The sequence below is a fragment of the Dipodomys spectabilis genome, unplaced genomic scaffold (genome assembly GCF_019054845.1).
Source record: "Dipodomys spectabilis isolate Male_0828 unplaced genomic scaffold, ASM1905484v1 ptg000225l, whole genome shotgun sequence".
Taxonomy (NCBI): domain Eukaryota; kingdom Metazoa; phylum Chordata; class Mammalia; order Rodentia; family Heteromyidae; genus Dipodomys; species Dipodomys spectabilis.
In genome coordinates, this window is record NW_024870902.1 from 5,056,553 (window position 1) to 5,081,814 (window position 25,262).

At 42.5% G+C, this 25,262-nt stretch overlaps 1 protein-coding gene across 3 annotated transcripts in view; it reads right to left on the reverse strand.

Moving 5' to 3' along the window:
* The window catches only part of Alpk1 (alpha kinase 1), an 86,088-nt gene that overhangs the window by 50,144 nt on the left and 10,682 nt on the right, over positions 1-25,262 (reverse strand). For 2 of the 3 annotated variants that reach the window (XM_042697608.1, XM_042697606.1), the window contains exons 3-4: positions 20,993-21,162; positions 15,466-15,620 (exon numbers count right to left, since the gene is read on the reverse strand). In XM_042697608.1, coding sequence (XP_042553542.1) covers positions 15,466-15,620; positions 20,993-21,113 — 276 coding nt within the window. In that variant the 5' untranslated portion in view covers positions 21,114-21,162. Of the gene's footprint in view, positions 1-15,465; positions 15,621-20,992; positions 21,215-25,262 lie in introns of all 3 variants that reach the window. The other variant, XM_042697607.1, reaches the window with a different exon arrangement.

The window sequence follows — 25,262 nt, forward strand, 5'->3', positions numbered from 1 at the left end:
TTTCGGTTTTCTGGTGGTTAATTGGAGATAAGACTCTCATGGACTTTCCTGCCGGGGCTGGCTTTGAACTGCCATCCTCAGATCTCAGCCTCATTGAGTAGCTAGGATTACAGGCATCAGCCACAGGCTCCCAGCTCCTTTCACTTCTTGTCATCTCTTCTCTTCACCCACTCTGAGGCTTGATGGATGTTCCTAGAAACCAGGAAGGAAAAAAAAAAAAAAAAGAGGCCCAGGTCCTGTGGGGCCAAGTAGCCTTCTGTGCACTCACATGTGCTTTGCTCTTGGCTGTGGCCAATGGAGGAGCCCTCCCCCAGCACCTGTAAACGGAGGCCGGGAGCAGGCCTTTCTGCGCCCCTCCTGAACACGCCATATCTTTGAGCAGAGAACATTGCCTAATCTATTTTTCCCCCTTCTCCTCTTAATAGATCGGAGCACAAAAGCCCAAGAGAGGGTGACCTGCCAGACAAAAGGGTCTTTGAGTTCCATGGAAAAGTAGACTTGGAGGAGGATGGAAAGGATCCAAGTGGCCCTATTATTTCCACTTGCACTAATTAGACATTTTTCTGTCAGCTATTGAGGACCGCTGAGAGGCCAAACTCACTGAATTCATTTCTAAAGTGTTTACAGAAGTTTGCATCTGTTTGTGTCTCTTCAGGAGGAAAATAAGCACTTCAATAGCATTGTGGAAAATCTAAACGAAGCATCCTATTCTAGAGGACCTTGGCATCGTTGGCAGCTGCATAATTTAGCTCGGTTCAGGGCCCAAACCCCTCACATCTCTCTCCAAAGCCTAACGATGCAAAAATGCCGTCGAAGTCATCTCAGGAGAATCTTTTCTTTTCTTTCTTTTTCTTTTTCTTTTCCCTTTCTGCTCTCCCTCTTTTGAGACGGCAGCATGCTGTGCACGACATACAGAGTTAGGTGGCTATCATTCTTGCAGCCGGCTCTCTTGTGTGTCTACCAGCACTCTGAGAAATTAATACCCACTTTCATTTGCTGCCAACGGAGCGGAGAGTGAATTCCTCAACAGCAAAGCAGAATGTATCACCCATCCTGGAATCTCCCTGCTATGTATGCTGGGGGAGCATTATGACATCAGAAGGGGAGAAATGAAAAGAGCCAGGGTGTGTGGTAGGGAAGGGATAACTAAAAAGAAAAGTCTCTCTAGTGGCAAAATGGGCCTGGGTTATGCACAGTTAGAATTGACATGAAAGAGAGCCCCTCCCCTCCCCCACCTCCTAAAAAAAATAAAAGGAAGAAAAAGAAAATAACATAAAAACCCGAACCCAAAGACAACACACACACACAGTGTCTTTGAAATGCATATTGATCTACACAGAATTTGATTCTGTGGAGTGTTCTTTTTGTTTGGATTTTTCGGGCCACCACAGACTGGCCATGTCAGCAGACTCACAAATATGATCTTTTGGGTCATGTCACACTGATGCTGTCATGCGAGCAACTAAATAAGAATTCTGGTGTCTTTTCTCAAAGACTGACTTCAAGATATAAAGCATCCAAACAACCCCAAACTCGATTTTGTTGTTGTTGCTGTAATTGAGTGGCCAGGTCAAATGACATATTTAGAACTGTTTATGAGAATGTGCCGAATTCTAAAAGACAGGCTTACAAATGCACACACACATGCACATGCGCGTGCGTACACACACACACACACATACACACACAATCTATGTTGTGTTTTCACATCTGTTGTCAGTTTGGGAAATCTGGGTTTCTAATTGAGTTTAAGGCACAAAAGGAACTTCATGGCTAGCAGGCTGAGTCAGGTGGCTAAGGAATTAAACCACACAATGAGATTTTGATACACAGATGATTGAAAAAATGCTAAAGAGCTTTTTCTAAGAGCTTTTGCTGAACAGCAACAAGGAAAAGTGTGCTGTTTGCATGCTTCCTGGCATTAGTGCCAACCCCTCCCCATCCTGAGCATCGAGTTTGGGTCCTAGCTATGGGTTCAAAGCCACGATATGTTCACAGCAACGACAATGACAGCTGTTCTCACAGGGGGCCGCGGGAGGGGCCTCAGAGCTGAAGCCATCTGGCATAGCAATTGGCAGGAGCAGTGTGAAGGGAAATTATTGCTGCATAGCAAATTGGAAGATGGGGAACAGGAAGGGTAGGATGGGTGGGTGGGGAAAGCATGTCCTGAGGTGAAGAATTAGCAACATAAATGAGACGTGATTGATGCTTGCATAGTTATGCATCAACAGGACAAGCCTAGGAACAGTAGCGTGGATCAAGATGGACTGTTCAAGGTTAAAGGAAGACCAACCATCACACACGCCATGTTGGTCCATCCACGAAATGTGAGAAGGAGGAGAAAAGAGAAAGACTCAACTTCTGTAAGGTGTACGCCATGGATCAATTAAGACCTCCTTGGCCTTTCCTTCATTTTACCAGTGGAAAATACAGATTGGAAAACAGTTGTAGGCCTTTCTTTATCTCAAAACCTGAAGAGAGCTGGGCATCAGTGGGTTATGACTATAATCCTAGCTACTCAAGAGGCTGAGAGCTGAAGATAGTGGTTTGAAGTCAGCCTCTGCAGGAAAGTCTCCAATTAGGTAACACCCCTCTCCTCCAAGTAAAAGAAGCGGGAAGTGTAGCTATGGTAGAGTATTAGCTATGAACACAAAAAGCTCAGGGACAGCCTCCAAGTTCTGAGTTCAAGCCTCAGTTACCAAAACACACACACACACACACACACACACACACACACACATACACACACTATATATATATATATATATATACACACACACATGTAAACACACATATATATACGTATGTTATATATATGTTTTATATATACATACACACACATATAAATTCCAGCAATAAATTGTTAAAACTTTCAAAGTGTGATAGATCACATATATAAAATAAGCCAGTTTATAAAGGCTACTTCTTTTTTTGTTGCTGTTTTTTGTGTTTTTTTTGGTCAGTCGTAGGGCTTGACCTCTGCACTTGGGCGCTGTCCCTGCTCTTCAGCTCAAGGCAAGCGCTCTACCACTTGAGCCACAGTGCCACTGTGCCACTTCTGGCTTTTTTGAGTAGTTCATTGGAGATAAGAGTCTCATGGAGTTTACTGCCTGGGCTGGCTTTGAACCTTGATCCTCAGATCTGTCTCCTGAATAGCTAGGATTATAGGCATGAACCACTGGTAACCGGCTTTCCATGACATTTTAATTAAACATATCCAGCCACGATGTAAATATGAACAAAAAGCTTCTTATGGCAATAGTACAAACTTTAAAATGTGTTTAAAATATTATTTTAATCTTTATTTCATTATTCTTAAATTTTTATAGGAATCTGTATAACATAATGCATAGTACATAGCTTGTCCAAAAGATTTTACTGATGAAAGCTAGATATGGGAGTGCAAGCTTTAAGCTCAGCATTTAAAAATGTTATTATAAAGGTTATATACAGAAGGATTACAGTTACATAAGTCAGGTAAAGAGTACATTTCTTTTTGGGCAATGTTACCTGTTCCCATGCTGTCCCGAATCCCAGTACTTAGGAAGCTGAGAAAGAGAATCATTGGAGAACAGGACTTGAAAAACAGCCTAGGCAACATAGCAAAAGCTTGAACAAAATAAACAAAATATCTCTATCACACAATTTGTTACTCGGGCATGAACAAATAAATTTTAAAAAAAGGAAAGGAGAATTATGACAAGTGATTAATAATAAATGTCAGTAGACAAACATTTTGTATGCTATATACACATTTTTTTAAAAGACTGTATTAGTTGGGGGTCTTGGTGGCTCATACTTGTAATCTTAGCTACTCAGCAGGCTCAGATCTGGACGATCATGAATTAAAACCAGCCCTGGAAGAAAAGGCCAAGAGACTTCATCTGTAGTTAACCAGCAAAAGGATGGACTGGAAGTGTGGTTCAAGTGGTAGAGTAACTGGCTCTGAGCAAGCATGTGAAATGAGTTGGAGGCCCTCACTTGAGTTCAGGCCACGGTTCCAATAACAACAAAAAAGATGATTATTAAACCCAAAAAAACCTAGAAACTTGAACCTAGAAATGTTTGATTCCAGTCAGGTGCCAATGGCTCACACCTATAATCCCCGGTTGTTCAGGAGGCTGACATATGAGGATCATGGTTCAAAGCCAGCCCAGGTAAGAAAGTCCATGAGACTCTTTAATTAACCACCCAAAACCCAAAAGTGGAGGTGTGGTTCAAGTGGTAGAGCACTAGTCTTAAGGAAAAAAAAGCTAAGGTAGAGTAATTTGGTACTGAGTTCAAGCCCCAGTACCAGCCCCAAAGAGAGAAAGAAAAAGGGTGTGTGTGTGTGTGTGTGTGTGTGTGTGTGTGTGTGTGTGTGTGTGTGTGTGTGTGTGTGTGTGTGTGTGTATGGTGTATGTCTTTATTTTTGCTCTCATGATTTCATCCAGCTTGTTTGATGAAGTGGGCAGGTGACAAGATATGGTGACAGTATGGTATGGGAATGAGGCACTGAGAGAAGAATTGGGGTTTGATTCCAGTGTCCCTGCATTCTGTAGTCTAGCTTGGGAGTGTCTTTCACGTGTATGAAGCCACTCACCTCCCCTGCAAAATGGGGCATCATAAATTCCACTTTGCAAGGCTGTCGAGATCTTGTGAAGAATAGATCGGACGCCATTCTACCTAACTGACAGTGCATGTTTGCTGATCTACAAAGGTGACGTGTTCATATACGTCAACCTAAATAAGCCAAATCTAGGGATATGATATTATTGCTCACACTCCTTATTTACTCAGTACATGCAGTGTGGGAGGTGACAGTCTTCTACTTACAAGCACAGTGCACAGTGAAGACACTACTACTTAGTTTCTGGAGGTCATCACTTTCTCTGTCTGTCTGTCCAGCACTTGAGCTTGTTCGTCTCCTGCTAGCACTTTGAGCTGCTCTGCTCTGGCTATCCAGTCTTCCCAGTCAACGGCTGCCAGCCTTGGCTCAGCTTTCAGGCCTCATTATGAGGAGACATGAAATTCACAGAGTCATCCCCCATCAAAGGGATAACTTGCATGCCTGATTCTGTGGCAACCAGAGTTTCATTGGTAGAATCTTAAGAACAAGCCACCATTTTAATTTATCTTCTATTGAAACTTGAAAGTACCTTATTAAAAGGATAGTTTTTTTTTGGCAGAGTTTTAGAGCAGAGTTTAAGTCCTTGGTGACTTTAATCATACTCTATCTTAAGGTCTGGAAATGCATAGGCCTTGGAGCTAATATTTATCCTTCTAAGCTCCATTCTCTTGCAACTTAATTGACACTTATTACATTTATTTTTGGAAGAATCTGAATCTTTCACCTGTCTTCTTCTCTAAGCAAGAATCACAATAGTCAGCAGAAGAAATTAAAGTGTTAAAAGCTGGTGACTGGAATTCGTAAAACTTCTATTATAATGGATTGTGCTCTAGAGAAAAAGTGAAATTACATTTATAGAAGGAAGAATGAGGTTTGAGGCAGCAAAGAGAACCGGGATACAAAACATGGAGAGCTGCAGCAGACTCTAACTACCCTGTGAAGAGACGTGATTAGCCATGGGCTTGTGCAGATGCAGAGAAGAGACATCATAATTAGAGTTAGGAACCATGAGCATTGTGGTCTTGTCCTTTCTACTGACTGGTTTCAAGACAAGAGGAACCAATTCTTACTCTTGTAGGGATTCAGTTCCCCCAACAGTGACTTTGAGGCAGTGGGTCTGAAATTCCCCTCTAGCTTTGACATCTATCATCTGACATTTGATACCAATTAGATAGGAATTCCACACATGTGCATGTGTGTACACATGCGCACACCCACATGATCTCTGAAAATAGGAAAAAAATCATGGGAATTAGTTCATAGCAGGCCACCAAATGCAGGGGAAAGATACAGAAACAAGAACATCACACTTAAAAGCCTTATTTTATTTGGCAAAAATAAAATTGCCAATGTCACTTAACCAAAGACCTGGCCTCTCCATTTAAAAAAAAAATAATGTGAGCTTCAGCATTTGAATATATGTTCAAAATGATGCAGAGAAGTTTATGTTTAGAATATTTGATCTCATCTAGAACATTTCCTTAATACACTCTTGCTTCCTTTATTATAATGGAATTAGCTATCTATTGTGAAGACTCAAAGAAGTATAAGCAACCAGTAATCCTATCATTTTAAGGAAAATGTTCATACATATTTATTTAGTATAGACACTTTTATAAGATTTCCATATTTTTGCTATATTATTTTGCTTTAAAAAAGTTAGTTGAGGGGCTGGGAAGGTGGCTCAGTGGTAGAGCACTTGCCTTGCATGCATGGGGCCCTGGGTTCGATTCCTCAGCACCACATAAGCAAAAAGAAAAAAGCCGGAAATGGTGCTGTGGCTCAAGTGGTAGAGTACTAGCCTTGAGCTGAAGAGCTGAGGGACAGTACCCAGGGCCAGAGTTCAGACCCCACGACCAGACCACCTCCCCCCCACCCCCCGCAAAAAAAAAAATAGTCTCAAAAAAGTTAGTTGAGATTTCCCTGGGGTTGGAGGTCTGGCTCAGGTGGTAGAGCTCCAGCCAATGAACAAAAGCAAGCATCAGATAGGGAGTTTGAGTCTCAGTCTCAGACCAAAAAAAGAGAAAGAAATAGAGAGATTTCCCATACCTCCTCCCCAAATGTATGCAGGAAATAATACCAGATTCCTATGTGAGAAAGATACTCTGGTTGCAATGTGGAGAAAAGGTGTTGAGCCGTGATGCTCATGGCAACTACCTCTAGTCACATATTCTGAGTCTTCTTCTTCTGGGAATATGGTAGGATAGATGCTTCTGGAAGGAAGATAGCATGGCTCATTTGCATGGAAGCATTTCCACGTGCAATTCCTCATTCCTACTTCCTCTCCGACTGCCATCACACCACTTATACCAGTGGAATTTCAGGTGATTAAATATTGTCCCTAAGGGAGCTGACATAAAGCAGAGCCTCCCGTGGACCTCGGATGGACGTGTAGCCAGAGGACAGAGTAAGCTTTCATGACTGTGCTGATCTATGCTTCTGGAGGCCAGACAATGTTTCCTGAATGGGCAACCTCAGCTGAGATGTGAGAACTGCATGGAACCTCACAAAGAGCAGAAGAGAGAGTGTCTCTCGAGTGGAGACAGCCGTGTGCATGGTTAGACAGGGCAGGGCAGGGATGGCAGAGGAATTATCAGTGAACTGCTACAGACCCAGATATTCCTAGACAGTTGGGGTGGTATAAGCTTTTTTGTTTAAGCCAGGAGCCGGTGGCTCACACCTATAACCCTAGCTACTCAGGAGGCTGAGATCTGAGGATCATGGCTCAAAGCCAGCCCAGGCAGGAAAGTCCAGAGAATTTTACCTCCAATAAACTGGAGGAAAAGAGCAAAGTGAACCTGGAAATCTACTCAGGTGAGAGCCCACATAAGACATAACTGCATCTTGGACAAAGATAGTGCTGTGGTTTGAATGGATCTCCTAAAGTTTGTGTGTTGGAAACTTAATCTCCAAAGCGATAGCGTTAGGAGGTAGATTCTCCTGGGAGGTTATTATGTCAAGAGGACTTTGCCCTCATGAATGGGGTAATGTCACTGCTTGGAGATGGGTCAGTTCTGGTGAGAGGGGGCTTGTTAGAAGAACCAATTTGGCCCTCCCTTGCACTCAAACTCTCTTTGTCTTCCACCTTCCGCCAAGAGAGGGCACGGCGTGAAGGCTCAACCTCAGGACTGGCACCATGTCCTTGGCTCTCCCAGCTTCCAGGACTGAACCAAACTAACTATAGTGCTGTATTTTTTAGCATTCTTTTATCGGCACACAGAACGGACTAAGACAGATAGAGGTGATGGAAGTGAATTGGAGAGCTCGAGAGGGAGAACCAATGGGACTAGGTGAAGGTGGAGATAGGGCAGGCAAGGGAGAGAAGGCTGCTAGAGTGACTCTAGTTCCTAGCCTGTGCTAGTGGAGCCTGGTGGAGCCATTCAGTGGAGGACCAGACCTTGGAAGAGAACAGACAATACTCATGACCTTCAGCTGTCTCTAAGACGTCCCAGAGCAGCAATCAAGACTGTGCACCCTTATGCCTGCTCCTGTATCCTCTAGCTCAGCTAACAGCCTAAACAATCCTCTCAGTAGAGGCCAAGGAACCTGCCCTGTCCATAGTGCCCACCTCATTCAGGTAAATGGTTACTATATGGAGGATGTTTTGCCTCTAACCACATGCTCAGCTACACATTTGCAGAACGTTTTTATTTATTTATTTTTTTTTATTTTTGTACTTCTGGAGAGTTGAATTCAGGCCTCACATATGCTAGGCAAGCATGGTACCACTGAGTCACAACCCAACATCAGTTGTACTTCGAACTCTCCATTTCTCTGACATGCTCTCCTTTTGAAGAGGTTTAGGGTAAGTATCTGGCAATGGTTGCATCCTCAACCCTCAGTCATCTGGTTGGGGTCGGATCCCATCTGAGCCTGATGCTTCATGTTCAGCCATGGAGTGAAGCCCTGGGGTTTGAATCAGTCAGAACAGGGGCTCTGGGAGATGGTGACCACAGATGTCTTAGCATATGTACAGCCAGCTAAGTCCTACATACAGTGTGTTCTTGAATGTGAAGAACAAGAGACTTCCAGAGAGATGGAAACCTTCCTTAACTTCTCTGAACATCCATCTTTGTTAACTTTGCAAGAGAGTGGTGAAAAACAGAATATATATTGAATACCTGTCACGTGTTACTCAATAGATGGAACAAATTATGTGAATACATCAAGTTTTGATAAGTGTTTCCTCTCTCTTCTCTTTCTTTTCTTTTCTTTTTTTTTCTTTTTCTAGTCCTGGGGCTTGGACTCTGGGCAATGTCCCTAAGCTTCTTTTGCTCAAGGTTAGCACTCTACCACTTGAGTCACAGTGCCATTTTTGGCTTTTTCTGTTTATGAGGTACTGAGGAATCAAACCCAGAGCTTCATGCATGCTAGGCAAGCACTCTACCACTTGAGCCACATTCCCAGCCCTTTCTCTTCTTCCTTACAGAAACTCTTCCAGAATATCACCTGGGTCCTTCCCTTCCCTTCCCTTCCCTTCCCTTCCCTTCCCTTCCCTTCCCTTCCCTTCCCTTCCCTTCCCTTCCTTTCCCTTTCCTTCCTTCCCTCCCTCCTTCCCTCCCTTCCTTCTTCTTCTCCTTCTCCTTCTCCTTCTCCTTCTCCTTCTCCTTCTCCTTCTCCTTCTCCTTCTTCTTCTTCTTCTTTTTCTCGCTCTTTCTTCCTTCCTCTCTTTCTCTCTTCTTTCTGTCAGGCATGGGCTTAAAGTCAGGGCTCCAATACTGTCCTTGTCAAGGCTGGCTCTCTACCAGTTGAGCCACAGTTCCACTCTAGCTTTTTGGTGGTTGACTAGGAATAAAAGTCTCATGGACTTTCTTGCCCAGGCTGGCTTTGAACAATGATCCTCCAATTCTGCCTCCTGAGTAGCTAGGATTACAGATGTGAGCCACTGATGCTTGGCTTCTATTCCTTTTACATTTTTCTTGGAGCTTTATTACAAGGCTTCAGCACAAGGTGATACCTATGTAGTATTTGTGAATGGATGAATGATTGTATAGTTTATACTTACTTCCCCCCCCCTCCACTCAAGGCTAGCGCTCTACCACTTGAGCCACAGTGCCACTTCCAGTTTTTTCTGTTTATGTGGTGCTAAGGAACCAAACCCAGGGCCTTAGGCATGCAGGGCAAGCACTCTACCACTGAGCCACCTTCCCAGCTCATATTGGCGTTAATTTTATGACCATCTTTTCCTTTCTTCCCTTCTTTTGAAGGAATAGTACCGTGGTTTGAACTCAGGGCCTTCTGCCTGCCGGGCAAATGCTCTAACCCTTGAGGCACAGCCAAGAACATCTTTCAAACAAAAGTTAATTCCTAGATGAGATTTGATTGTTCTCACTTACCCTTTTACTCAGCCCTCATACCACATAACTGCCTTTATTCAACTTGATATTTTATTTTCTAATAAACTCCCCCTTTGATTTCTTTTGCTGAAGATCTTCCTCCACTCCTCTCAGTTTTGAATCTGGTGACAATAGACCTTTTCATAGCATTTTTCCTGCAAGCTTGCAAGGATCAGCTCTTATATTTATTCATGTTTACATATTTTAATTTTTTTCCATTGGATAAGCAGTTCAAAAACAAAATATTAGGGCTGAGCATGGCGATGCACATCTATAATCCCAGCTCCAAAGGAAGCTGAGGTAAGAGGATCTTGGTTTGAGGCTAGCCCCAGGAAAAAGGCTGGTAGGGAGGTCTGTGGTACAACTAGGCACATGGCTCAAACGTTAAAGTGCTTAGAGGCCTTGAGTTTAAACTCTAGAAATTCCAAAAACCAAAAGAACAAAGAAAGAAACAATGAACAACACTAAAACCAAACACCACCAAAAAAAACCCCACCAAAAACAAACCCCAGAACAAATTGAAGGTACCAAGATGATCTGAAGAGACATCTTAGAAACCAACAAACAAAAGAGTATTCTGGAAGCCAAACTTTTCCATTTATTAGTCATCTACAAAGTTTTTTTTTGATTGTTTTTTAGCCAAAATAGCATAAAGAAATAACTAACCATTTAATTGTTAGGAGGAGAGGGGGTTCTCTCTTCAAATTTTTCTCAGGTAGCATAGAATTTTCAACAAACATTCACAGCATAAAAGTTACCAGATTCCCATGTCTCAAGAGTAGAAAAGGAAATGAGAACGAAAAAATGCCACCCCGAGCTGGCCTCTTCTCTTCTCAGACTGCATTTTGGTACCAACCCTTGGATATTACCCCGTATCTCTGAAGAGGAGCTGCCATCGAAGCAGGAGTGGCACACAGCAGCTTCCTTCCGCCAAGAAACCGGTATGGAGAGGCCAGCCTTTTTGCAGGGAATTTCAAAATCAAGGTTGAGCAATCAATTCTTGTTCCCAATTGCTATAGACATGCAAATCTCAGCTCACCCTTTCTCTCCTTTTTCAAAAGCTTTATTTTCAGATTTCCTTTTGATGGTATAGAAATTGCTCCTTTTAGAAAAGTGAAAGTTACTGGGGGGGGGGGGGGGGAAGTTCCTCAAAGGTAGCATCCATACTACAGCCCCTTTCCCCTGGCACTACATACAAGGGCCGGGTTTTCTAGTCAGTGGTCTGTTTCTGCACCAAAGCCAAGAGATGGAAGCCAACTCTAAATGCCTGCAATCCTTTAAAAAAAAATCCATCAAAGGTTTAGCTGAATGATATTTATAAGGGCCTTTACTGTTCTCTTTCAAAAACTGAACTGCCCTTCTCCGGCACTTGAAAAAAAAAAAAGTTGCTCGTGCTTTTCATCTTTCTCTCTTGGAGTGTAAACATTGTTTTGACTGAAAAGAGCTGAAGGAGTGCTTACTTTCCCTTGAAATTTTATTTTTAAATAAGAGAGGGAGAAAATCCTTTCTCTTTTTTTTTTTTTTTCCTGACTAATACTAATAATACGGGTCAAAGTGTCAGGCGATATACAATTAAATGGAAAACAACAAAAAAAAAAAGTTCCCCTTCTTTTTTCCCACAGCACAATGGCGCTGGAATATAAATTACCAATGAAGATGAAATAATACTTCAAAGCCGGCAAGGCAAGGCAGGGCAGTGTTTATAAAGTATTTCCACGGCACGATGAGACACTAAAGATGATGGTAGCCCATGGACTTGGGGGTGTTGTTGAATAGACCAAAGCTAGCATGAGGTAGGATTTGAGGTCCCTATAGCCTGTGACCCCATGATATCCTTTGTTTTACAAGGGCAGCTGCAGTTATCAACAGATGTTTCAGCAATAAATAATTGGTATCATCTCGGAAAAGACCCATCTACCTGGGGAGAGGGCATAATACCCAAAACACTGCTTGGCTATTACAGCCACATTAATCTCCCATCTCTCCAGGTTTCTGGGGGAGCGTCCTGCAGGTGTTTTTTCTGGGAGAGCGCAGACAAACTCTCTCAAGTGAGCAAGCTTTGTGTGGAGTGTAAAGGAAGTTGGCCCCTGCCATAAATATCTGTCTGTGGCCACACACACCAAAGGAAAAAAGAGTGAAGAGGGAGGGAGGAGGGAAAGAGAGGGCTAGGGAGGGGTGTGGAGAGGGGGAAAGGAGGAAAGGGGGAAAGGGGGAACATGAGGAGAAGGGAAGAGAGAAAGGGAAGGCTGGGGAGGAGATAGATGGGAAGGAATGGGGGAAGGAAGGAAAAGGTTGAGGACAAGAAATTAGGGGAAGGGAAGGAGAGGGCTGGGGAGGGAGATTGGGAGGAGAGGGGGACACAGAAGGCATACAACACACCCCATTTTTCTGCATTTACTAATTAGGTTCAGCCTGAGTAGTGCCATTACGAGCGATCCGCATTTTCACCAACTGAAAGCTATTGAAGAGTCGACCATCACTTAGCCTTTTCCCTAAGCCTTTTCTTCTGACTTTGGGTCTGTTGTTTGTGGAACTAATGAAAAGATATACCATTTGCAAACTAAGTGTTGTGCTGACTTTGTAAAGTGGAAGGAAAACGTTTTATGGGAAGGATTCCTTTTAAAGTTTTTTTTAAAAAAGTCCTCAGCAGTTGATCCCCAATGTCACACCAGGACAAAACCCAATCAAGAAAGTTAACCAAGCTGTTCTAACAGGCTCAGACACTAAGCAGGGCGAGCTAGAGGGAGCCTGGCCCAGGGGGCACTGGACTCCCCCACATGTACAAAACAAGGTGGGTCAAGCAGTTGTGCACTTTGGGCCTGGCACAGTAGGAAAACATCCTAAAAGTCTTAGGAGGTGTGGTTGCTTAATTTATAGCTTGCTGGCTAAGCTAAAGAAAATGAAGCTCAGAGTTCAGAAAGCTCCCAGATTAAATACATTAGGCACTAAAGGAGGCCCCGATGCAGATTCTTAGAGCTGCCCCTGAATGACCTCGTGTGAGAGGCACACACTTCTTAAATTCTCTGGCTTTTGATGCCACTGTGGTGAAATGCATGTACTATACAGACGCCCAGCACTCTGAAAACATTCCTGAGTGGTTTAGCTCTCAGCTCACATGAACCCCCCCAAATATAGAAGCCTTGAACTGGCTTCATTTTTTAAAAAAACTATTTTCACTATCAAGTTTGGAAGGAGGACTGGGGACCAGGAGAATAACAAGATGGAAGAAGGAGAGAAAAGCCGTGGTTGTGGTGATGTGCTGCGCCCCAAGGTCTCAGCCTAGATTCAAAAACCAGAGGAGCGTTCTAAGCCCCAAAGTCAGAGCAGGGGTTACTCCCTGTGGGCCTCTTTGGTTCTGGTTTTCCTTGGAAGGCTCCTAGAATTCTTGTCTGCACTGGCCTGACTACACACACACACACACACACACACACACACACACATGCACACACACACACACAAGGCATCTTCGAGCAGGTGTAGCCGCCATTCTGGAATGGCTCAGTCTAAGCAACAGTTTGCACAACCAATGGAGGAGAGAGCTCTTTTCCAGTTGGTTGATCTCACAATTTTCACACCCAATTCTCCTTTTCGCCTCACCTCTTGTCTTCTGCCTCTGCCTCCTTGGTCAAGCTGTGGTCTCTCTCTCCACATGTCTCCTATTTCTTCTCTTTGCATCAAGGATTCCCAGAATCACGTGAAGTGGTTGTATATTTTGCGTCTTAGACCTTCACCTCCACATAAGATTTTTGGCGAGGTGGTTAGGTAAGGGGTTTTGTTTGGGGCTTAAGTTTCCATGCCCTATTGTTAGAAGGTGTTGCTAGAAGAGTCACTGGTTTAGAGATATCCTAACCAGTAAGATGTTAACGCCAGCCAAATGTGATTATTTAGGCAGATGTTCATTAAAAAAAAAAAAGATAAAGCACAAATTCAGATCTTCAGTTCCACTCGCCTTTACAAGTATTCAAGAGCCTAATAGAATGGTGATGGCCATGTTGAACAGCACAAACAGGAAACACTTGCATCTCTGCAGAGGATTCTGCTACAGATCAGGCCAAGTTGCAGAGCCCCACCTGTAGTACCAGCTCCTTCACCCAGGGCTTTCTGATGGCAGGGTTGAAATTGCACAAAGGAGGAAATTAAAAGTAATTGTTCCATTCGTTGCTCATTTGTTTCCCTGGGCCAGTTTATCTTTCGGTACTTAATATTTTTATTTGTTAAAAAAAGAGTTATGGTGATGAAAATAACCCATTAGAGGGTTGCTTGGACAATTTGATGAACACTTCATCAAATCAATCATATGTAATTTAGAGTTACTATTTTATTCGGCTCCTCCATTAATGCCAAACATATTTATTTAAAAACCTCAGAAAAGGTCATTACATTCTTTCCAAGTATTCTCTTTCCTTTGCCTGAAATCCTTCGGTCTGCTTAATCTGGTTTGGTTGCAGGTTTTCCAGCGAGAAGAGAGAAATAGAGCCTCAACCACTCTTAGTAGATCCCTAAACAACTATTATCATTGTCACCCATATGTATATGTGTGTGTATATATATATGTTAATTTATGTATGTATTGTTGTGTGTGTGTGTGCATACATGCATGTATGCTGGTCCTGAGCACTAGTCCTAAGCTTTTTTGCTGAAGGCTAGTGCTCTACCACTTGAGTCATAGCTCTACTTCTGGCTTCTTAGTAGTTAATTGGAGGCAATGAACCTCAAGGACTTTCCTACCCAGGCTGGCTTCAGATTGCAATCCTCAGGTATCAGCCTCTGAATAGCTAGGATTACAAATGTGAGCCACCAGTGCCTGGCATCAAATGTATATTTATGTAAGAAAAAAAATCATACAAAAAAGTAGATTTTCTTGACAATTATCTTGGAGAGTGAGAATCAAAAGCAATGCAACCTGAAAGGAAAGCCCTGCTCCTTTTAAAAAGAGCAGAACCTAAGCTTGAACCCTAAGTTCTCTGGGTCCCGTTGCTATTCTTAAGGTTGTCTCTGGCCCTCAGTGGAGGTAGTTCACTACAATTCTAGTGAGTTGAGAAAGAAACATGGCAACGACTCACGTTGTTTCCTGAGTCATGAGAAGCCATGGAAGGACCCAGGATGGGTTTGGGGAAAGGACATGACAGAATTCATAGCTTAGATAGCAAATCGCACAGATGCGAGCGTAGTGATTTTTTTTTTCAAGCTATCCAAGTATCATTTCAAAATGAATAAGTTATAAGGCACGGTGAAATCACAAACATTCTTTATCCCAGAAAGACATCAATATTTCGAGTAGACAGGCCTTGATTGAACCCACTGGCCACGCTTCTCACTTTTACTCCATTTGGTTTCCTCACATGGACAAGTTGATGCTTTTTAAACAGCTATTTCCCCTCCATTAGTCAATCTGGCAGAATTGACTGACCATAAGAGTAGGCTTGTCTTGTGCTTCAACGAAATTTAATCTATTAGACCACTTAGAGTCTAAATGGCTCCTTTGGGGGCAGAGGGGACAGGTGGTATGGCTCTTCCTACCTGTAGCTGCTGTAGCCCGGCGCCAATCACATCGTGCAGGTTTGTTTTGTCCTCTGGGCCCATTGCTTGTTTGTACTGCCACTTTTCAGGCACGAAGGGCCACTTCATTTCCTTTGCCTCCTGGATCAGAATCCTTAACTCGCTGGGGAGTAAAGCTGCAAAGGTCAGAGTTCAGGTTAGGAAATTGCAGTCAAAGAAAAGGCTACAGAGCTACCCATGTTATGATGAAGCATCTCAGAGACAGAGAGTGAGAAAACCTTTCCCCTACCTCTTGCCCGCTGGTCTAAGCATTTGGTTCAGACTCAAAGAATAATAGCGTGGAGCTATCTGTCAAGGTTGGCCCTGCTCTACTGTGCCCTGAGGGTAAACTGGGGGTAGTCAGGCATTAAGAAAGGGTTTTAGCAGGAAGCAAAGCACTTCACTGTCTATCTCTGCATGAACAATCAGAGAAAGGGATGAAGGAAATATTATTTTCCCTGTAAAACGAGAAAGGGATTGGAATGGCACGGCATGTGGGGTTTGTGGCAGCTGGGTAATGGAGAGTAATTTGTTCCACTTCTTTTGGCTTCAGTGTGTTGCATCTTAGCTCTGTGAATCGAACGCACTTGAACACAGAGAATTATGAAAAACAACAACCACACACATGAGATGTGAAATGATCTCAGTTCATGGTAAAATGTCCTGTTCTGAAGTAGTAGTTGTATAAAATGTCTCTGTGGGCACCAAGTCTACGTATACTGTTTCAACAGTCTCCTAGCCAAACTCTAAAGCCTAGCAACTCTGGAAAGTGGATTTTTTCTTCTATTTTCTATCATCAGTGGTGAATTTATTCAATTCAAGTCTATTTCTAGTTCTGGTTTCTACTTGTTCAGATGATTCACTTCCACTGTGTAAACTTTGAAACTGTGTAATGTTGATAACTGAAAGAAACTTGTTCTCAGTAAAGGTTATGGCTCGCTCTATCTATCTATCTATCTATCTATCTATCTATCTATCTATCTATCTATCATCTACCTACTTATCCAACTATAAATCACCAAGTACTTGTCTCAAAGGCATCTCACACTGAACATACCCAAAACTGAATAAAAAAATCTGTCACCCAAACCTGAAGCCTGATCAATCTAGTTTTGTGTTCTTTCTCCCTGAATCTAATTGGTTATCTAATGCCCCATTTCCTCCTGCTCAGTATGTTTTAAAAAAATCTGACTTCACGCTTCCAGTCTCACTCTAGCTATTCCATCTTCTCTATTTGTCCATCCTCTTTCTCACAAAATGGACCAGGACATCACTCTGCACAAAATGCTTGAATTCTTTCATTTCACCCTTTCTGTTCTGTGTATACTGTCTACGCCATGCCTTGATGGACAGAGTCAGGTCTACTGCCTTCGGCATTTCATGCAGACATACATGCCTGGTCCTCTCAGCCTGCTGGGACCTCACAGTGGAAGTGAAAAGTCCCCTCTCTGCACTCCCAAACCGGAAGGCTCTTTCATCCTTCTTCACACTTCGCTGTGACTACTTCTGTCTGAATTGGGCTGCAAGCTTCCTGAGGACAGGTGTCATGTCCCATGCTTTGTAAAAATCATACCGTGATGGGCAGAAGAATATCAAGGTAAAGAGACATCGTTAGTCTTATGAAAGCCTGAGGCATACTAAACAGTGCAAATAAGTAAAGACAAAACAAAGAAAGGCAAGAAGAAGAAGGAAGAATCTAATTTTGTTTTGTTCTTTCTTTCTCTCTTCCTTCCTTCCTTCCTTCCTTCCTTCCTTCCTTCCTTCCTTCCTTCCTTCCTTCCTTCCTTCCTTCCTTCTTTCTTTCCTCCCTCCCTCCCTCCCTCCTCTTTCTCTCTCTCTCTCTCTCTCTCTCTCTCGTGCTCTCTCTCTCTTTCTTTCTTTCTTTTTTTTTCTTTCTTTCTTTCTCTCTTGCTTGCTTGCTGGCTTGCTTGTTTGCTTTTTTTTCCTTCTTTCTTGCTTTCTTTCTTGTCAATCAAGGGGCTTGAACTCAGGGCCTGGGCTCTATCCATGAGGGTTTCGTTTTATTTTGTTTTGCTCAAGGCTAACACTCTACCACTTTGAGCCAAAGTGCCACTTCCTGTGTTCTGGTGGTTAATTGGAAAAAAGAGTCTCATAGACTTTCTTGCCTGGGCTGGCTTTGCACCACAATCCTCAGATCTCAGCCTCCTGATTAGCTAGGATTACAAGTGTGAGCCATGGGTGCCCAGCTTTCCTCTGTGTCTTTTTGTGGACTGGTCCCCATGTTTCCAGGCAGAGAAGGACTACTTGGCACTGAGGGGATATCAGGTGAACTCTGATGAGTGATTGGTCTGAGAACTCATGGTGGCTTTCAAGTTTTGCAGGGAAGTGAACCCTCCCACTCTGACTCAGTAGTCCAGAACTCCTGAACACCTGTTCTACCATAGTCTCCTCCAATGGAACCAGGGTCCTGGCATGGGGGACTTACAGGGTCACATTCTGCTATAGAATGTGGCTCTTATCCAATCACTGAGATTATTTCAATTTCTGAAAATATTCTCAATACCTGTATACAGAGCAAACTTCCCCAAGGGAAGTTCTCAATAGTTAGGAGTGATCTGGCTATGCAGGCTTGTGTGCTGTGCTCTACGTGTACCTTTCCACAGGGCCACCTTTCACTTTCAAGAATGTCCTCTGGGTCTAGACACTGGTGGCTCACGCCTGTAATCTTGGCTATTCCGAAGCCTGAGATTTTAGGATTGCAGTTCGAAGCTAGCCTGGGCAAGAAAGTCCATGAGGCTTTTTTTTTTTTGCCAGTAAACTACTCAGAAAAAGCCAGAAGTGGCTTGTGGCTGAAGTGGTAGAATGCTTAGCTAGCCTTGAGTTAAAAAGAAGCTCAGGGACAGCACCCAGCCCCTGAGTTCAAGCCCAAAGACTAGAATAACAACAAATAAAGTATGTCCTCTTGATCAAGATGCATTGTATTCATAAACTGATTTGTTAATTTTGTATTCATAAACTGATTTGTTAAGTGACAACTCCTTTATATAACTACTTAAAGATAATAAAAATATTTTAAAATTATTTTAGAAAGAGTGTTCTTGTTTGGTAAATTATCTGGGCCCTGAGAACGTGGGTGGTGATGTGACCAAAGAAGCATGATTTGAGGTTGCCGGCATTTCAGCATACTTTGGAACTGAATCACTTCAGCTTCAGATTACTAAATTTCTTCACAACAATGCAAGTGTTATTTTTTTTGAGACTTTTTATTATGTAATCTAGGCTAGCCTTGAACTCAAGATTCTCCTGAGTACTGCAATCACAGGCATGGCCCTGGCAGAGAAAGCTTATTCTTTTTTTTTTTTTTTTTTTGGGTCGGTCATGGGGCTGAATGCTGTCCCTGCGCTCTTCAGCTCAAGGCGAGTGCTCTACCGCTTGAGCCACAGCGCCACTTCTGGTTTTCTAGTGGTTAATTGGAGATCAGAGTCTCGCGGACTTTTCTGCCCAGGCTGGCTTTGAACCATGATCCTCAGATCTCAGCCTCCTGAGTAGCTAGGATTACAGGCATGAGCCACTGGTGCCCAGCTGAAAGCTTATTCTTTACAACTTATTTTGCCTCCTCTGAACTGTCTTTCCCTACAGGCCATACTGGATCATGGACAGTCCTCTTGTTTCCACTTCCAATTTAGTGATTTTTTTTTTTTTTGTCAGCCCTGATTTGTCTTATCTGGAACCAAACAGATTATTTCCCCTATTCTGTGGCACTTGGGAAGGAAAAGGAAAAGAAAAATGCTATCGGCTCAGGAGTTCTGAGTTTTCACTAGGGAGAACACAAAGCTTAAAGGTATGTGGATGGGGAAAACAGTCTGATGTAGTTAGAGGACAAGAGAGAAACTTCAGTAACAACCACAAAGCTGGGCGCTGGCAGCTCACACCTGTGATTGTAGCTACTCAGGAGGCTGAGAGGATCAAAGTTTGAAGGCAGCCCAGGCAGGAAAGTCCTGGAGACTCCTATCTCCAGTTCACCACCAGAAAACCGGAAGTAGTGCTGTGGCTTAAAGTTGTAGAGTACTAGCTTTGAGCAAAAAGAGGTCAGGGAAAGCCCATAGGCCCTGAGTTCAAGCCTTACCACCAAACAAACCAAAAATTCATTGTCTCCAGGAAGGAGAGGCAGCTACTAATTCCTTCTCTAGGCACTGGGAACCTGCCAATCCCAGATAAGGGACTTATATCCGGGAGCAGCAGTGATCTCAGATTTACAAGCCTAAGAAAAGTCATACCTGGGTGCATCTGGCTAGTAACGAGAGAACATATCCATGTGAAGGTGTTGGGAACTGACTGGACACATGAGAATTTTGCCTTAAAAGGAGCACAGATAAGAGGTTTCCAGCAACTGTAGTGCCTCTGTGAAAATGTGTGTGTGTAGATGAGAAAGTGGGAGAAAAGACTTTCTCATAATCTTTTCCCCAGCACACAAACAACATCTATAACAAAAGAGATGAGGAGTGTGGCTTTTACTTGGGCATGTTATTTGGGTAGGAAGTAATTTTTTTAAAAAAAGCATTAAAATACTAATAGTCAAAAGAAAAATGTTAAAAGGAATGATAAAAGATCTACTTATAGAAACAGAGGGACATTTATTTGAATGGTTGAAAAGAAATCATTCCAGGACTAAGAATTGTTCTCACTTTCTAGATCTTGGGACCAGAATACCCCCAGAATGACTTGTCAGCCGGCACCCATGGCTCATGCCTATAATCCTAGCTACTTAAGAGGCTGAAATCTGGGGATTGTAGTTCAAAGCCAGCCTGGGCAGGAAACTCTGTGATATACTTTTATCTCTAATAAACTTCTCAGAAAAAGCCAGAACTGACACTGTGATTCAAGTGGTAGAGCCTCCACACAAAGAAGCTCAGGAACAACACCCAGGCCCTGAGTTCAAGCCTCAGGATTGGCAAAAAATAAAAAAGATAAGACAGAATGGCTTTTCTATAGTATGAGTAGTACAAACTCTGAGATGAGCAAAAACACCAAACTCTTAACACCTGGCCATGATGCACCCAGTATTTACTGAGATGAGTGGATGATATTTATGAATGGCCAGAAGAATGGTGATCATGAGAGATGAGACGGGTAAGATGACATATTTGTAGAAATGGTAGAAGTCTATGGAAATTCATGAGGCACAAAACCCTTGTTTGGGCCACCATTCAGAAGTTGCTTCAATTTTTTAATAATTGAAATTTACGTGCACCCGCCGCAACGTGGACCCTTTGTTCTTCTTGAACTAAACTGTTTCTTGAAGCCTCATGTGTACTGAAGCCTAAAATTAGAACTGACAGCAATTCATTGCAACAAAGTAGGCTTGCCTTCCCTGGCCCGTCTGCCTGTACCCTATGTCCCATTCATGCCCTAGAAATCCACTCATTTTTCAGTGGTCATCTGCCCAAAGAAGAAAAATAGGACAGAGATGAGCGCGTGCTGTTGGGGCGAGGAAGATGAGGGTGAACCTTTGGGCTCACCGCTGGTCTCTCTCTCAGCAGATCCTCACCTCTGCACCGCTGGTCCTGGGTCTTGTCCTCTTCTGACACATCTGGCGCCTCCAACAAGAGCTGGTCCAGCACCTGCTTGCACTCTGCCAGCAGCACAGCCACTGCTTTTTGATTATTCATGATGATTCACGATGAATCGAGAATCCCTGGGTCTATGGTGATCAATTACCTACGAGAAGACATTGATTCTCAATAAAGGAGCCCCTGGAAGGCCGAGGTACCTGGTGAACAAAAGAGGAAGAAAGATGATGAACTAGAGCATCATCAATTATCTGTAAGACTCAAGCAGGGAGAGATAATAGGGCAAACACAGGAAAATACATGACAGCCCCCGAGGATATTATTAGAGGAGTGTGTGAAATGATTATAGTCCACTGAGGATGGACAGACCTTGAAGGCACCGAATGCAGAAGGGAGAGGGTGCTGAATCACTCAGGGCCAAGGAAGATGAATATGCCTCATGATTGATGTATCGCCTGCATACTTCCCATCCATTTCTCTGCATCCCAGTGGCATCATGCTTTGTGCCTTTCTGGGAGTCTACAGGAAGCATCTAAGTGTTCTAATATGCACACACAAGCACATGAGAAGATGAAGTTACCACTCTCATAGCCCACTGCTAATTTCACCTGTGCACTATTCTTCATGATATCATTTGAACCCAGAAAGGCAATGACAGATACCAAATTTAAAGCTCGTCCCTGCCAGGCACCTTGCTAAGTAAAAGAGGGAAAGACCATCCCAGGAAACGGGGTTTTTTAGATTTAGCACAGAAGTAGATCTATCATAAAGCTAGATAGGTCTGCTCACACTACCATTTCACATAGAAATCACTGCGAGTTCCTTATGTCCATAGGAATGGGATGCACCAATCTATTGTAGTTCAGGTAATTTTAAGAACAAAATGATTTATTGGCAGTGTGGAAAAAAAACTGGTAAATAAGTAGAAAAAAGAAGATATTGATTAGCAATCTCTCTTCTCTTTTTAAATATGTTTTATATTGTAAAAATACTGTGCAAAAGGGCTACAGTTACATGAGTAAGGTAATGAGTACATTTCCTATTGAGCATTGTTACCTCCTCTTTTGTTTCCCCCCTACCATCCCTTCCTTCCCCATCTCCCCAACATCTCCCTCCCCCCTTCTCACCGCACCTCCCCACCCCTGCAAGTTGTAAAGTTCATTTTCAACATAGTGTCTTGTACATCTCATTGTTACAATAGGTCATCCTGTATCCTTATTTCAGCATTTTGTCATTTCCTTTCCCCTTCTCAAATTAGAAAAATGTATATATAAGATGCAGGGCACCAACATCAAATACAGTGAAAACAGGGGTTATACCATGGGGGAAGAACATACAAGAGAAACAAAAAAATCACATAGTACAATTTAAATACATTATAACAACAGCAAGAAAGAAAAAAACCACTTGGTCCGTATCTTGGGATTTACTTCATTTAATATCATCTTATATGGTCATATGTACATAGCCTTTGACCTTTTCTGCTTGTCCTAGACTTATACTAGTTATTGCAAGTAAGGGAAACCATGGGACCTATGTTTCTTTGGGCCTGGCTTACTTCACTTAATATAATTTTTTCCAAGTCTTTCCATTTCCTAACAAATGGGACAATATCATTTTTTCTGATGGAGGCATACAAATACATTGTATAAATATACCACATTTTCTTGATCCATTCATCTACTGAGGGACATCTGGGTTGGTTCCACATCTTAACTATGGCAAATAATGCTGCAATGAACAGAGTTGTGCTGATAGCTTTAGTATAGCCTTGTTTGTGATCATTTGGGTAAATGCTCGAAAGTGGGATTGCTGGGTCATAGGGGAGCTCTATGTGGAGTCTTTTGAGGAACCTCCATACTGCTTTCCAAAGTGGTTGAACAAGTTTACACTCTCACCAACAATGAAGTAGGGTTCTCTTCTGTCCACATCCCCTCCAGCATCTGTTGTTACTAGATTTCTTGATTATAGCCATTCTAACTGGGGTGAGGTGGAATCTCAATGTTGTTTTGATTTGCATTTCTTTTATGGCTAGAGAAGTTGAGCATTTTTTCATGTGTCTATTGGCCATTCTTATTTCCTCTTCAAAGAAGTTTCTCTTTAAGTCTTTAGACCATTTATTTATCGGGCAGTTCTCTCTTCTCTTTATTAAAGTAGTATCTTGTAAGCAAACCAAAGAAAATTATTTTCTCCCTGACTTGACCAGGATAGATAGTGCAGTTTCTGTCTAGTTGTGACACTCTTACAGGGAATGTAGAATTATGACAGCAAAGCAAGAGAGTTGGGAAGGTAGGGCAGGTAGAAGCAGAAGAATGGTCAAGTCTCTATCTCTGAGCTTATCTATGCAATGAAGTAATCATTTGCATATTAAAGCAGTGATTATTGTGTTTGTGTTAGGGTGCACGCATGTGCTTTGGTTTTAAAGCATGCACATGCACTTCACAAAGCCACACCACTGCCAAAGTGAAGTTTTGGCTACCACAATCTTGCTTTATTCAAAAGAATGTTGTATTTGTTGGTGAGCATGGGGGAGGCCTTTGATAGACACTTCATGCTGCTTTAAAGAGCATTCACCTCAGTGAAATGTCCCGTTTGTCAATGAGGACTTTTGAGTGTCAGGATAAATGCTCTCTCTCCTCTGCTTAGAGCGTTTCAGAAAGTATACCTGCATAACTTGGGTTGTTGGGTTAAATGGCTTCCAATGTCCCTTTTAATTCAAATGTCGGTAAGCTACAGTGTTTTGTGCTACTAGCTAGTTATTAGACTGCCTCACTGTGAAAAGATAAAGCAGTAAGGGCCTGCTCAGGATTTTATCTTCATCCTGCTCTGAGTTAAGAAGATAGATAATTTGTGGGCATGAGTAGGCAAAGGACTACGGAACAAGAGCATTCTATTCCATCTTTCTTCTTTGTTATTTATTTTTGTGCCAGTCCTGGAGTTTGAACTAAGGGCCTGAACACTGTTCCTGAGCCTTTTTGCTCAAGGCTAGTGCTCTACCACTTTAGCTGCAGCTTCACTTCCAGCTTTTTCTTGGTAGTTTATTGGAGATAAGATAGACTTTCCTCTCTGGGATAGCTCCACATCACAATCCTTCAAGCTCAGACTCCTGAGAAGCTAGGGTTATAAGCATGAGTCAGCCTCGCATGGTTCTATTTCATCATTCTTTGAGAGAGGTTTGTATTAGTGAAACAGGAGGGTTAGTCTAGAGACCGATCTAGTGGTTGAAATGTTAAGAACAAATTTGAGTTTGGTCTGAGCTGTAGGTGAGTTAGGCACATTTTTCTCCAAATCCCAAATAATGTAAGAAAGGTATTTTCTATCTTAAAACCCTTTTTGTAGAACATCAGATAGAAAAAAAGACATAATAAGGAAATATGAAGAGCTAGAGCATGCGCCAAGAAATAGTTGCATTTTTAAAAAAATTTAAGGAGCTGGGAAGGCGGCTCAGTGGTAGAGCGCTTGCCTTGTATGCATGAGGCCCTGGGTTCGATTCCTCAGCACCACATAAGCAAAAAGAAAAAAAGCCGGAAGTGGCGTTGTGGCTCAAGGGGTAGAGCGCTAGCCTTGAGCTGAAGAGCTGAGGATCAGCGCCCAGGCCCAGAGTTCAGGCCCCAAGACTGGACCCCCCAAAAAATAATTAATAGTTTATCATCTCATTGTCTACAGGCTTAAAGTAAGCTTTTACTGGGGCGGTATCATTTACCTAAAGTAGAATGTAGTCTTGTTCAGCTCCTAGAAACAGAAAGGACTAAGGGCAGGAAGGCAATCAATAAAATCTGAGGAGTAGGAACATTGTAAAGATGTCAAAGGCTGAAAAGCCCAGTTAGATAGGAAGAATATGCGTAAGAGAGCTATTTTACAGCACAGTGACTACAATTAATGATACTTTTTTTTAACTTTAAAATTACTAAGGTAGGAGACTTTAAATGTTCTCCCCACAAAGAATAAGTATGTGAGGAATGTACATTAATTAGCCTGAATTGTGAAACATAAATTTATCAAAATATCATATTGTACATGATACAGCTATATGACTGTATTTGGTGATTTAAAAATAAAATTAAGCTGGGTGCTCATGTCTCACTCCTGCAATCCCAGCTACTCAGGGAGCTGAGATCTGAGGATTGTGGTTTGAAGCTAATCCAGGGCAGAAAAGTTTGCGAGACTCATCTCCATTAAACACTATTAAAAAAAGCCAAAAGTAGAGCTGTGTCTCAAGTGATAGAGAGTTAATCTTAAGAAAAGAAG